The sequence below is a fragment of the Chaetomium fimeti genome (assembly GCF_033439085.1).
Source record: "Chaetomium fimeti strain CBS 168.71 chromosome Unknown B0H64scaffold_11, whole genome shotgun sequence".
Lineage (NCBI taxonomy): Eukaryota > Fungi > Ascomycota > Sordariomycetes > Sordariales > Chaetomiaceae > Chaetomium > Chaetomium fimeti.
In genome coordinates this window covers 507,618-519,833 of record NW_026944339.1, presented here as the reverse complement: position 1 = coordinate 519,833, position 12,216 = coordinate 507,618, and the positions used below count along the sequence as shown (strand labels likewise).

At 56.4% G+C, this 12,216-nt stretch overlaps 6 protein-coding genes across 6 annotated transcripts; 5 read left to right on the top strand and 1 right to left on the bottom strand.

Moving 5' to 3' along the window:
* The first annotated feature begins 171 nt into the window (after positions 1 to 171).
* Positions 172 to 1,622, top strand: B0H64DRAFT_50572 (uncharacterized protein). Its single transcript, XM_062808349.1, has one exon. It carries the CDS (start codon positions 269 to 271, stop codon positions 1,460 to 1,462), a length of 1,194 nt encoding a protein of 397 aa, XP_062654511.1. The 5' UTR covers positions 172 to 268; the 3' UTR covers positions 1,463 to 1,622.
* Positions 1,623 to 2,158, top strand: B0H64DRAFT_50573 (uncharacterized protein). Its single transcript, XM_062808350.1, has one exon. It carries the CDS (start codon positions 1,783 to 1,785, stop codon positions 2,110 to 2,112), a length of 330 nt encoding a protein of 109 aa, XP_062654510.1. The 5' UTR covers positions 1,623 to 1,782; the 3' UTR covers positions 2,113 to 2,158.
* A 1,057-nt stretch (positions 2,159 to 3,215) lies between these two features.
* B0H64DRAFT_436371 (uncharacterized protein) lies at positions 3,216 to 4,025 on the top strand (the record flags this gene model as incomplete). Its single annotated transcript, XM_062806192.1, has 2 exons — positions 3,216 to 3,316; positions 3,479 to 4,025. 2 exons carry the CDS (start codon positions 3,216 to 3,218, stop codon positions 3,852 to 3,854), a joined length of 477 nt encoding a protein of 158 aa, XP_062654509.1. The 3' UTR covers positions 3,855 to 4,025.
* A 1,123-nt stretch (positions 4,026 to 5,148) lies between these two features.
* Positions 5,149 to 5,618, top strand: B0H64DRAFT_378302 (uncharacterized protein; the record flags this gene model as incomplete). The annotated part of the gene is made up of 2 exons (XM_062802576.1): positions 5,149 to 5,396; positions 5,507 to 5,618. 2 exons carry the CDS (start codon positions 5,149 to 5,151, stop codon positions 5,616 to 5,618), a joined length of 360 nt encoding a protein of 119 aa, XP_062654508.1.
* Positions 5,619 to 7,957: 2,339 nt separating this feature from the next.
* On the top strand, positions 7,958 to 9,517 carry B0H64DRAFT_349777 (uncharacterized protein). Its single transcript, XM_062801410.1, has 4 exons — positions 7,958 to 8,087; positions 8,143 to 8,242; positions 8,316 to 8,465; positions 8,597 to 9,517. The coding sequence occupies exons 1-4, from the start codon at positions 8,069 to 8,071 to the stop codon at positions 9,327 to 9,329; spliced, it is 1,002 nt and encodes a 333-aa protein (XP_062654507.1). The 5' UTR covers positions 7,958 to 8,068; the 3' UTR covers positions 9,330 to 9,517.
* B0H64DRAFT_411105 (uncharacterized protein) lies at positions 9,518 to 12,078 on the bottom strand. The gene has a single exon (XM_062804845.1). The coding sequence runs from the start codon at positions 11,880 to 11,882 to the stop codon at positions 9,564 to 9,566; it is 2,319 nt and encodes a 772-aa protein (XP_062654506.1). The 5' UTR covers positions 11,883 to 12,078; the 3' UTR covers positions 9,518 to 9,563.
* Between the last annotated feature and the right edge of the window lie 138 nt (positions 12,079 to 12,216).

The window sequence follows — 12,216 nt, the reverse complement described above, 5'->3', positions numbered from 1 at the left end:
CTGATCCCTCTTCCTCTTTCCCGCCTTTCCAACAACAGGAGCAGCATTCTGGTCAACAACTCGAAACTCGTCATCGTGTCCACGTTGTCGCTCCATCAGCAGAACCTCTTATTGAAGCTCAGCTTCAAACGCGGTCCGTTAATTATTGACCATCGGCTCGAATAACCCCTCTATTGCCTGCAAGTTCGGACGGCACAACGGTACAACAAACACCTTCAACCCACACTCTTCCGAGCCTCAATCTGGACACCGTCTAACCTCAACCGCCATGGAGACTCCTGGTGTTGGAGACCGACAGGGTCAGCAGCGCAAGCGGAAGTCGCGGTCGCCTGAACCGTCCCCGCCTGCGTCGAAGCGCCCATCTGTTCATCCGCAGCCCGAGCCAGCTTTGCCAGCCGGTCAATCTGATTCCAAGCCCGCCGGTGTGGATACTACCTCGGAATCTGGGACCTTCAAGCGCAAGGGGGTACGGATACGAGGATGGGCGAAAACAGAAGAGAACAAAGCCGAGATCGATGCTTTGGTGGCGAGGTATCACGCCGAAGCGGAGCGCAGCGAGGCCGAAGAAGAGCGCCGCCGTAACCTATCGCCAATCGAGGCACTCAACGAAGCCGCCGAAAGGCTCGAGAGAACGGGCCAGAGCTTGTTCCGTGGGTTTGAACGCTCCAGGGGGACAATTATCCTCCAGGAGGCACCAGCGAGCCGTAACGGCAGAGCGCGATGCCGAGCCGAACACGACTGCCTACAAAGGGTCATGGTGGAGGCGATGTTGCGCGAGAGGTTGCGCGAGAACAAAGGTTTTCAATATAACGAGGACCGATATATGAAGCGTGGGTACATTGACGACGACTACCGCATCGTCGTCAACCGCGGCCCCTCCGACAAGAAATACTATCATGTCCGCTGCTTCGAGACGATGGTGGACCTGGCGCCGCTGATTCCTGACAAATTCTTCCTTGATACCACCGCATCCAACGTAGGCCCGCCTTTATGGGGCCTCATGTTCAGGAACTGGTTCCAAAACAAGGGGTGTGTCGATCTAGAAAAGATTGCAGCATACATCAATGCCGCGAAGGCGTACCGGGACATCGAAGGGGACTCGGATTCGGACACGCATCCTCCTAATACCTCAAGGCCGGTTCTGAGGGACCATGTGACAGCGGCCGGTGGAGGTTGCAGTTTGTCTGATGTCGTCCGGCATCGCTCTTGTGATCTGATGCCGAACGGTTGCATTGCGATGCACCGACCATCTGGGCTCCATTGGACGATAGTATTTCCGGAAAACGAGGGTCGCGTGGTGGAGCTAGACGTGCCTAGGAATGAGGAGGAAAAGAGGGCTGCCCTTATTCGAATCCTCTTCGACAATTCCGACCGCGCAGAGGGCGGTAGTAGGGCCGTGGGCGGGGAGGAGGGACCGAATGGTGCGGGTGTGGGAGGAGAGGGAGAAGAGGCGCAGGAATAACAACGCGCTCAGGGACAACCAAGACATCGACTAAGCACGGAGATGGGGGCAAGGGCCTTTTGGCATTATAGTCTCGGGAGCGTCTTATGCTGGCAATCTCCATGTCGGACTTTCTAGCGAACTCCTGCTTGTTGTCTACTTTGACCACTCTCTCTAACAGCAGGCATCCGTAATGCCCTCTAACCCACAGTAACACAGCTCTCGGTCTTCCTTCCAACTGTTGCGTTTAGGGCATTTCCCATCCCCTTCAGCCGCCCGTCCTTGCGCAGATGCGCTGCCCGTGCAAAAGAACAAATTGATTCATCCTCGATACCTACCTTATGTTACCATGCCGGCCCGGGACGAACCAGCGCGCGCTGGACGATGACGTCCGCAACCTGGCGAAGAGGTTGAAACGTGCTGACCCCCTCGCCTTCGGGCTTCTCAACTGCAAGGGTGCCATGCGCGTGTTCAAGCATAGTTCACAAGTGAGCCTCGCTGGCTTCGACCTGGTCTTCAAAGTGCCCGATGGGACCGACCCGAAGCAGGTCCAAAGCCTGAGGGCCGTGCTACTATTGCCGCAAAGAGCGCCGTCGCTTTCGTGGAGAGCTCGCGACGTCGGCCAGTTATGTGCACGCCTTCAAGTCTGTGCACAAGAACATGAATCCTAAATCGGTGCTTCTGTTCAAAGAGGACATCAGTTAAGTAGGTACCCAGCTCGCTAGCAGCAGTATTTCTGCGACCAACACAATTACGGTTACTACCAGCCGGCGGTCTAGCTTCCTCGTTGGATCTGAGAGCTTCCGCTCTGCGGCTGGAGCGACCAGTATGACGGGGGACCAGGACTGGGCCCATATTAACGTTTACCACCACCCGAAGCGGATGGGCGAGTACCCGGCCGAACAGTGCAAGACGCAGCACGATATCCACAATCTTGGGATGTGTCTGTTTGAAATTGGACTGTGGGAGCCGCTGGGTGGGCACTGCGAAGGGGCGGAGATCCCAACACCTGGGTATGGCCGTGTGGTCCGCGACTTTGCCGAAACACCATGGCCCTGGCCGTTTTTCAAGGACTATCTAGTCCAGCTAGCACGGACGGAGTTGCCGTGGAAAGCAGGCGACAAGTATGCTGACGTTGTAATAACTTGGCTTACCTGCCTGGACACGGACAGCGACTTTGGCGATCCGTATCCGACGCCTATGGGATTCTCGTTGGAGTCCGGTTCATTGAGACGGTATTCGGACCTACACATTTGGTACAGCGGGGGAAGAGGAGCGGCTCCGCATGGTCGCTTAGTTTATGAAGTAAACCCTTCGGCGTTTTCTGAACCCGGTTACCGCCCTGCCAGTGCTGGCGGGAGGTTAGTCGGTCATAGCCTCGAGTTACACGGAAGTCCTGAGCGGCAACGGCTGGGGTTACTAGCCAACTATAAAAATGCATGTGTGCCGCGCACAAGGACCGAAAGACGCGCGAGTGTCTGACCGGTTAAATCCTGTGGTTGAGCAGGAGAGGTTTGGTTGGCTTGCTCGAGGCGAGGGGCTCGTCCGCTGTAGGTCTTCATTGGCAAAGAGGAGAGCGGCAACTGAGGTGGAGTTAATTCCCTACCGAGAGGGCAGGGTAACTTCCCGTCCCTAGGTAGTCGTTCCCGCAGACGGCCGCCTTGGCAGACCCCGGGGACCTTCCAGGTTGGCGGCAGCTTGACTCGCGATCTGTAGACCGGGAGCCTGGCTGCTTTCAGCAGCGAGGCCTACAAGCCTCTCGGGGCTTCGAACGATGAGGGCCGGCACCTTGCCACGGGATGCCCACATTATACAATGTTTGGACAGCGATCTCACAAAGCAACGGCTGGCGGACACTGGCTTCGTCGACATTAAGTAAAGGTCATCCGGTTACCCCTCAACGGCTGGCCTGCACAGGGACCCGGCAGAGACCTTGGCCGGTGGTTCAACCTTGGCGTCCAACGAGCCTGCCGACCACTCAGTTTGGCGCCCTTGACTTTTCGAACCAGTATACTACTTCTGTTACGGCACCCTTAGGAAACCCGATATCCTCGGGGACGTCCTCGGCCCCGAGTCGGACCCGACCGCGCGGCCGGCCACCATCTATGGCTACGAGCTCGCCAACCGGGGCCACTACCGGACGCTCCTCGACGGCGCTTCGGACGCCACCGTCGCGGGTTGCGCGTTCCTGGTACCGTCGGCCGAGGCCGCGCACAGACTAACATGCTACGAGACCAACGCCTACACCCTGGCGACGTGCACCATACGCCTTGACGGGGAGCCGAAGGAGCCGCTGCAAGCGAGGATGTTCAAGTATGCCGGGGACGCACGTGCACTCAAGGAGGGGCGGTTCGACCGGACGCTGTGGGAAAGGCAGATGGGCCAGCAATTGCCGCAGAGGAGCAAGTCGTGACGCGGAGCTGAACGGAATAAAAAGTCATAAGATGGCGGTTCGATGTAGACAAGTGGAAACAATGGCCTGTCACGGATTCGAGGACGACAATGTCATTTGGGCACTCTGTTACCTACTGCGGCTTGGCCCAGCAGCTGGTCGAGCATACCTTATCTAAACCATGATTTTGAACCTCATGCCCATTCGTACAATTGACATGAAGCGAAGCTTCGATTCGAGACTCGAGAGCTTACACTGTGTAACATCGAAGAGCGAACAATGAACGCTTCGTTTCAATTAGTGGGGTCTTTGGCGCAGACTTTCGAAGAGCCTTTGGATGCATCGAGCCTGCCCGAGACAAATTGAGAGTTACACAAACGGGTGGTTTCTGAAGGTCATCGCTTCACTGTCATAGTTTGCGACCCTTGAAGTCTTTGCTGAGGAAGGTGGTACAGTTCTTATTAGCCTGATGTTCGCCCGGCTGTCACCCCGGAGGCAAGTGGCGGGCGCTCAGACAAAAGGTCCTCGCTGACCTCCTGCATTCATCCATAGGATCCTGCTCTTCACTCGTCCCTGGCATATTCCTCTGTATGTTTCCGACACCGGCGTAAGTTGATTGGTTATTAAGAGTCCGATTAAGCGGCCTGGGAACGACCAACGACCCCCTTTTGGCTCGTCCTTTCGCTGCAGATGCTATGGTTAGGCGTTGATGGACGTTTTACACTGTTACAACAGCTCGTCCAACGTGTGCGGCGGGAAGTTCAAGGGTTGCATCCCATAGGTACTCAGCTAGGGGGAGCAACGAAGACGTCCTCGGCTCCACGAAAATCCCGTGTCACAAAAAGGGGGACATTCTCAACATGGAAGGTCTGTAAATACTGCTAGACCGCATCGGTCGACCAAAAGCATCAACTCCCAAGTCTTAGCACAAGTTCAATGCAGCAAATAGAAGCAAGCTTGCATATAAATAATACTACGCTGTAACAGTGTGGTCAGCAAGTCCACCTGAACGTTGTTAGTTATTGGTCTCAACCAAAACCATACACGTTAATCACGTCCGGGCTCGGGGTTTCAGCAGCCGTATGCCGCCGAGTCAGTTGTATCAAGGTTGTTCGTTGATGACCAAGAAGAGCATACCCAATGTCATTGAGAAATTCTAGACACGCAGCTCCGTGTATATAAAGGGTTCTTCTCCTTCCCTCCAACCCCGAGTATATCCTCATCAGCATCAGCACCAGCATCTTCACCTTCTATCTTCATTCCAACACCCACCCAGAATCAACCCCTTTCTAATCGGTGGCCCAAATTATTTACCATGCATACCAAGCAGATCCTCGCCATCTTCTCCCTCTTCACCTCCTTGGCTGTGGCAGCCCCTGCCGGTGAGGTTGGGGACGTGTCACCCCGCGACGCCAGCGATTTGGAGAAGCGCTCCGCCAACTTCACTATGTACGGCGGTGACAGGTGTACCGACGAGGTGCATACCTACTTCCATCAAGACGGCACCGGCTTCCGCTGCTACCCCGTCCCCGCCGGCAAGCGTTCCATTCGCGTTTTTGGAAGGTACCTATGTTTCGCTACATCTATACCCACACCCAAACACATCCCTCGTCCCCTATCAAGAATATGGTTGATAGACACGGAGAACTAATATGTCTTGTTCAAATTCTCAGCTGCAGCGTGCGAACTTGGAGCGGCACGGACTGCCGTGGCGGGTCTGCCGTCATCACCGAACGCGATGGCTGCGTGACCATCCTTTACGGCTCCGTGTCGGTCGACTGTTAAGCGACGCGTAAATGCAGTGTCGAGAAAATGGATAAAGATTATGGGGTTGAAGGGGGGAAGGAGGGGGGGAGGGGAGATAGGAAAGGAGATGAACAACACCCAAAGACTCGGGCTTTGCACTTTCTTGGCGATGAATTTCCGTTTCTCACACTCGCTTTCTGTCACTCTTCTACGCCCGCCGCTTGGGGCCCCGGGTTGGGAATGTGATGTCAGACCAAACTTACAGCAGTAGCCTAGGTAGCTTCAACATCAAGATAACGTGCTCCGTCAAATAATGATAGCCCTTGTGGGTGAAGAATTATCTTGATCCCTGTTCCCTAGGGCGCCGCTGTCTGTAACGGGGTTTACTCTGTGGGAGTGCAGCAAAGTTGTTTCTTTGCGTACCCGGAACATGATCTAAAAAGCTATACCGGGGATACACACACGCCCGCCGACTTCATCGCGAGGACGTCGGTTACCAGGATGCACTCAATGACGCATGTCCGTCCAAGCAGCCAAAAGCTACCCTAGCCTAGGAGCGGACTGTAGTGCTATGCCTCGCCCCGGGCCGCTCGACATCAGACCGCGCTGACAAGGCCGACGCCAACAACGATGACAACGGTGTTGACCCTCAGCCCCATAGCCAGCCCTCAGTGGCTCACGTATGTCCTGCAGGGGGGGCAGCATACGGCCTGTACACGGCATCCGGCGTAAGAATCCGTCAATGTCCCGTCGGGCGTAGAGGGCCGGGGGGACGGGACGTTCAACGGTAGATGCGAAGATGCTGACGGCATCGGTAGCGAGGGAGCAATGCGGCCGGAAGGAAACAATGCCCAAAGTCAGGGTCCTCGCCTCTGTCGAGCGGACGGCCACGTCTGTCAATCCACGCATCTCATTCATCTACATTGTCGAATGTTCGCCTTCCCCGTCCAAATCCCACCAACCTCCTCCGCATAATGATTGCTGTGGAGATGGACTTTCAGAAAGCGAGTGCCATCTGGTCGCCCGAATTCCGGTGGGACGGACGCTGACGGCGAGCTGACCGCAACTGCGTAGCTTGGGCCTACCTACCTAACCTAAGGTACCTAGGTACCCAGCGCGTTTAAGAAGCCCCCAGGGCCAGGTCATCCGTTTTGTCGGCTTAGTCCGCTCTATTCATGCCTGTGTTCTCCCCATTTATCCTAGAGGGTAGCCTATCCTTTCCTCTACAATCCGTCCACTGGCAGTATAACTTGAGGACTTGGGAGTTAGGTAAAGACGGGACATTTGGCTGGGGAGTAGGATCATGATTCATCCGCAGAGATGGTTGCGCCAGCGATGACTTGACGGACCACTGCCTCGGCGCAGACACGGGACCCGCAGACGGCCAACCCCGACCAGAGGCCTACAACAGTTCCACACCGCCACACAATGAGGCCCGGGCCGTCCTGGCACACATGGAAAGCAGAGTTACTCGACATTAGACAATGGGCTCTGCACCGCAGCACCATGGGGAGGCGACTCCCCAGGCGCTACAGTCTGGCTTTCCATATACCGAGCGCTCACCCGGCTCACTCCCATTGGGGTGAGCCGGAGCCATGCACGCAAGAATGCTCTAATCCCGACCTCCGTTCGTACTCGGGACGAGACCGCAAGAGCCAGCGGACATCATTCATTGTTTCGGATCTTTCAGCCGTCCCCTCAGGCTGCGTCTCAAGCGGAAAACAGTCCGGTTGATGAACGTATGAAACTCCACTCTAGCAGGTATGGAATGCCCGCTAGGGGCTGGGGGCGTTGGGGAGCGTGTCCCGAAGAGGCTGTTGGATAATCGATGCACCGTGACCTCGGCTGCCCAGTGGCAGACGAGTATCTGGGTATATAGACTATAGTGTGAAACCCATATCATTAACACCTGTAGCGGTTGTTCCGGTGCCTCGAGAGGGGAATGGGAATTAACCTTCCCATTCCTTACCCCACGGCAGCTTTTCTCTTTGGAATAGTTCAAGCCATGATCTCGTCATGGTCGTACCAATAGGCAAATTAATGAAAACATTGCAAGATGGGAGCTTCTCTCCTCCCAAGGGACGATGACAATTGTGAGATTAATTTCCGAGGGAGCTTGGGGGCCAAGCACAGCTTGGTCAGGAAGGATCACAGCCGTGAGATGAGCTTCTGGGGTTGGACTCGGCACCCAGCGACACTTTCTCCCCTGGTTGGTCGAAAACAGACACAGCCCCAATCATTCCTCGCGAATGCAACGAAGCCCAGTTTTTCTCAGCCTGGAACAATCGCGGTTGATCATCGGGTTACACAAAGTTCCCGTCGATGTGTCAGCGTGAGCAAGAAATCCTGATCATCAATTCTCAGGTCAATGTTCACAACATAACTACCGGCAACCGGGAACAACAAGGCCTCGGCGCCACCCTCACACCCACGAACATTCGTGAAGTTCACCCCTCACCGCCTAACCGTACGTGTTCTAGCTTTCCGCCATGTCGGACGGGAATCCCGGTACGAGCACCAGCCCATGCGGCTCAGCATGCACAGGTTACTGACACAGTCATAGTGCCTGATAGCGTCTACTTCTATGCGCCCAACAAGGTGCCCGCCATCTTGTTCGCGGCCGCCTTCGGAGTGACGGGGCTATTTCATCTTTGGCAATGTTTGTCAGTGCATCCCCTTGCTATTGTCTGAACGTTCTAGGTGCGCTAAGCTGACACCGGACATCCGTCCTTTAAGTTATTACACATCTTGGGCACCTGTGACCGGATTTCTCCCGTTCTTCTGTGCCCTCCTGACAGCGGGCTATGCGACCCGCGGCTATGGAACGGATCATTACGATGATCCGCAAGTTTATACAGCCAGTATACTGTTGCTCTACGCCGCACCGTATGAACCCCCCCTTCCCCTACCTAAACCCCGCCCTCCCTCCGGTGCAATGCCCCTATAACTTTACACTCCCTCCAACCCTCCACCCCAGTCTACGTCGGTACCTAACTAACCACCCTCCCCACCGCCAGCCCCCTCCTCCAACTCACCAACTACCTCATCCTGACGCGCGTCTTCCACTTCGTGCCCTACTGCGCGCCCATGCACCCCTCGCGCATCATCGTCGCCTCCTCCGCCTTCGCCGCCGTCATCGAGCTGCTCACCATCGCGGGCATGGCCTACCTGACCGACCGCACCGCGCCCGACAAGTCGCTGGGCATCGGCGAGACGCTGACCCGGGCCTCGCTGGTGCTGCAGGTCATGGTGACGGGCGTGTTTTTGCTGCTCGCGGGCTTCTTCTACTACAAATGCCGCGAGGGCCGCATCCGCAACGCCCGCGTCGCGCGCCCGTTGTTCGTGTCGTGCGCGAGTATACTGTTGGTGTTGGGGCGGACGATTTACCGCACCGTGGAGCATTTTGGTGTGCCGGCGTCGAGGGAAGGGGTGGATCCGATGAGCTTGAGCCCCATGGTGCGGTATGAGTGGTACTTCTATGTGTTTGATGCGGCGTTTATATTGCTGGCCACGGTGCTGTTGAACATTGCGCACCCGGCGCGCTATCTGCCTGAGAATCCCCGCCTGTATCTCGCGCAGGACGGCAAGACGGTGTTGAAGGGGCCGGGGTGGAACGATTCGCGGTCAAAGACGGAGACCATCTTCAACCCGTTTGCGATGCTCAAGTCTGATGGCCCGCGTCAGAAGAAGTTTTGGGAGCAGAATGGGTACCATATGCGTGGTGTGAGGAGGCCCGGGGCAGGGCGGTAGGGTCCGGCGGGGGATTCGGTTAGTATTCGGGGTCATTGACAGGGTTTGAGCTCGGGATATTTGGAATGCGATTGTAGGGTCCGGAGTCCCGTATATGATCACAAGTAGGCTAGTCACGGTAGTCCCCGCCTGCATTGCCGAGGCACTAATGCGAATAAGTATCCGGGTTGGCTTAGAAGATCAAAAAACTAGCACAAAAGGGTTACAGCTTGACTGCCCTTCAACTAAAACCAATCACTCTAGAAAGCCACACATGGCGAGGACAACCGCCTCCGAGCCTTTCTCCCCGTTTACATCCCCAACATAACCAAGCTTGCCAGCGCCAACATTGGCAAACACCACCGCCGCCTCCGTCGAGTTTTCCTTTTCAACGTACCACATCGTTGACTTGTCCACATTGTCGACATAGAGGGCCTTTTGGCTGTATGCCGAGGGCAGCTTGCTTGCCAAGCGGTCACCGACAACGTTGCGGCGGAGTTGAACGGTTTCCCGAAAATAAGACCCTCGCCGCCACGGAAGACCGATACGAGTAAAGAAGCGATTGAACTGACCCAGTGATACCATGCCGCTGAAGCAACCCCCTAAGATAACGGTTGTGCCACCCCGCAGCAAGTCTATCAAACGCTCGCAGAGCTTCTGGTGGCGTGTGACGGCCCCGTCGGTAACCAGGACGACGGATGGAGGAGGCTGTTTGCTCAGCATGCTGAGGGCGGCCTCGGCTTTCGTGGCTCGCTCCATTGTAGCTTTGGACGCAAGCTTCGCGACGAGACCGCCAAAAATATCGTGGAACATGTCTTCGTAATCCAAGCACAATGTCAGGATGCTGGGCTTGGTTTCTGCTCTGCCGCCCGTAGGCTTGGTCGTGCTCTTAAAAGCCCGGATAACGGGATCGCGGAACTCGGGCTCGCCCCTCTCTCTGTTGGCCGCCGCCTTTGCCAGGGCATCAGCTTCCACATTTCGCTCCCGTGGAACTTTCCATAGGTCAACCCTGCAACCACGCCTGTCCAACTTTTCCACCTCGCCCAACAGTAGCTCCCACAGGTCTTTGTTCTTGACAGGGGCTCCGGACTGCGTCATCCACCCGTTGAGCATCCAGCCTCTGGTCCAACTGGTGGCGCCGTCAACAACATACGACGAATCCGTTGCTATTACAATCGTGGAAAAGCCCTCCTGCTTCCAATCGCGCACTCGCAGCGCGGCGATGGTGGCGCGTAGCTCAGCTCGGTTGCTGGTTGCTACGCTATCGTCCCCGAACGGCCCTTTGTCCTCGAGGCGACCAGAGGCGCTATCAGTAGGACCGTAAACAACTGCCCAGCCCCCGCGAGGGTTCGGCTGTCCGTTGTTCGTGCAAGCACCGTCGACGTAGAGGAGAACCGTCTGGGGGTCGTGTGAGGAGATGAACCGGACGCTCTGGCCGCCGCTGATCATAGTCGCGGGAAAACAAGCGGGCGGAGAGGAAGTCGGCACGTCATGTTCGAACTGGAAGGGGAACATAAGGCCACGGCCTCGCTTTATCTCTAGGTCGCCCTGCCTTTCCTCGGCGCCTTTATAAGCCTGGACGAACTTGTAGGTATCGGCGTCGGCCATCCCCACAGCCTCCTCGCTCTCCTCCCAAGCTCGTTTGCAGTGATACAAAACGAACTGGGCTTCTTCTGGAGAGCCATGAGTGTAGTATTCCGGAATGGTGGGAGCGCCTGCACCCTCATCCAGCAACGCGTCCCAAAAGTAAGGGTTAGCCTTGTTGACACGTTGGCAGAGCTCATGGTATTGCCCCTTCAAAGCCTTAATCGTTGATGAGATCTCGCGGGGGCTGAAGGTCCGGATCTTGGATTTCACGAGGTCTCCTACGGGACGATCAGGCTCAGCAAAACCGCCAACCCCGAACCCAAATTCCGACTCATACGCCTGAAAGTCGAGAAGGAGGCGCAGTTTCAGGAGTGTTAACGCGACAAGATGACTAAGTCCCCCCAACGACGGGTCAACGGCCTCGAAGACGTTGGCGCCCTTGGTGTCCAGATACGGCAGGTCCATGTTTCCCCAGTCATACGTCTCGTGGTCGACCGTCGCCCACCACTTGAGGAAGTCGTAGCACTCCTGTTCTCGACCGAGCCGCAGCAGCACCGAAGGGATGATGTCGCGCACGCCCATATTGTCGCTCCGACACAGACGTAGCATGTCGGTCAAGTGGTCGAGGGCTTTTTCTACGGCAGCCACGGTCCCGACTTTGAGAAGTGCATCGGCGGCGTTGAACCGGGCCCGCATGTAGTCTCTTGTGCCGAGTATGCCCCAGAAACGCCCGACGCTGCTGTTGAACACGTCCGCCGGTATGAAGTTACTGCCGGCTGCGTCTCGGAGGGCCGCCTCCTCCCGCTCAAGCTTTTCTCGGGTGTCCTTGATGGTAGTACAGGCTACCTTGTGCTTCGATCGGTGGGTCGACTGATGCTTGGGGTTGCAATAACTGACGACTTTGCAACCGCCGCAGCGGAGCAAGCCTGATGTCGATGGGCAAACAGCGCATCTTTTCGAGGTAAGTCCGAAGTCCAACCACGACATGGCGTATCCAAGGCTAGTTGGGCGTTTCTGGTTTCGTAGCGGTCAATGGTCGGCAGTCGGCCGTCGGTGGTCAACGGCAGTAGTAGTCAATTATTGGCTAGAACGTCGGGTTGTTGCTGGGGGCTGGAAGCCTTTCCCCAGCCCATTTGCGGGGACATCCATCCCCGGATTTCGGCGTCTTGCTGGTGGAACCCACAGTGTGCGAAATCGTTCTTGTTCAGCAGAGGAAGGGCCTTGGTGTGCTGCGCCGGTGAAGACTGCCCAAGCCGACGACATAATAGCCGGGGATTTCATAACCACCGTCTGATCGTGCCAAAAATATACGCCTTTTTTC

Bases quoted from the DNA above. Each gene is read 5' to 3' on its own strand.
- B0H64DRAFT_50572 (XM_062808349.1), top strand. From the start codon at position 269: ATGGAGACTCCTGGTGTTGGAGACCGACAGGGTCAGCAGCGCAAGCGG.
- B0H64DRAFT_50573 (XM_062808350.1), top strand. From the start codon at position 1,783: ATGTTACCATGCCGGCCCGGGACGAACCAGCGCGCGCTGGACGATGAC.
- B0H64DRAFT_349777 (XM_062801410.1), top strand. The intron at 8,243-8,315 runs GTCAGTGCATCC...CCGTCCTTTAAG, and splicing joins TTTCATCTTTGGCAATGTTT to TTATTACACATCTTGGGCAC. The intron at 8,466-8,596 runs GTATGAACCCCC...CCCCACCGCCAG, and splicing joins CTGTTGCTCTACGCCGCACC to CCCCCTCCTCCAACTCACCA.
- B0H64DRAFT_411105 (XM_062804845.1), bottom strand. From the start codon at position 11,882: ATGTCGTGGTTGGACTTCGGACTTACCTCGAAAAGATGCGCTGTTTGC.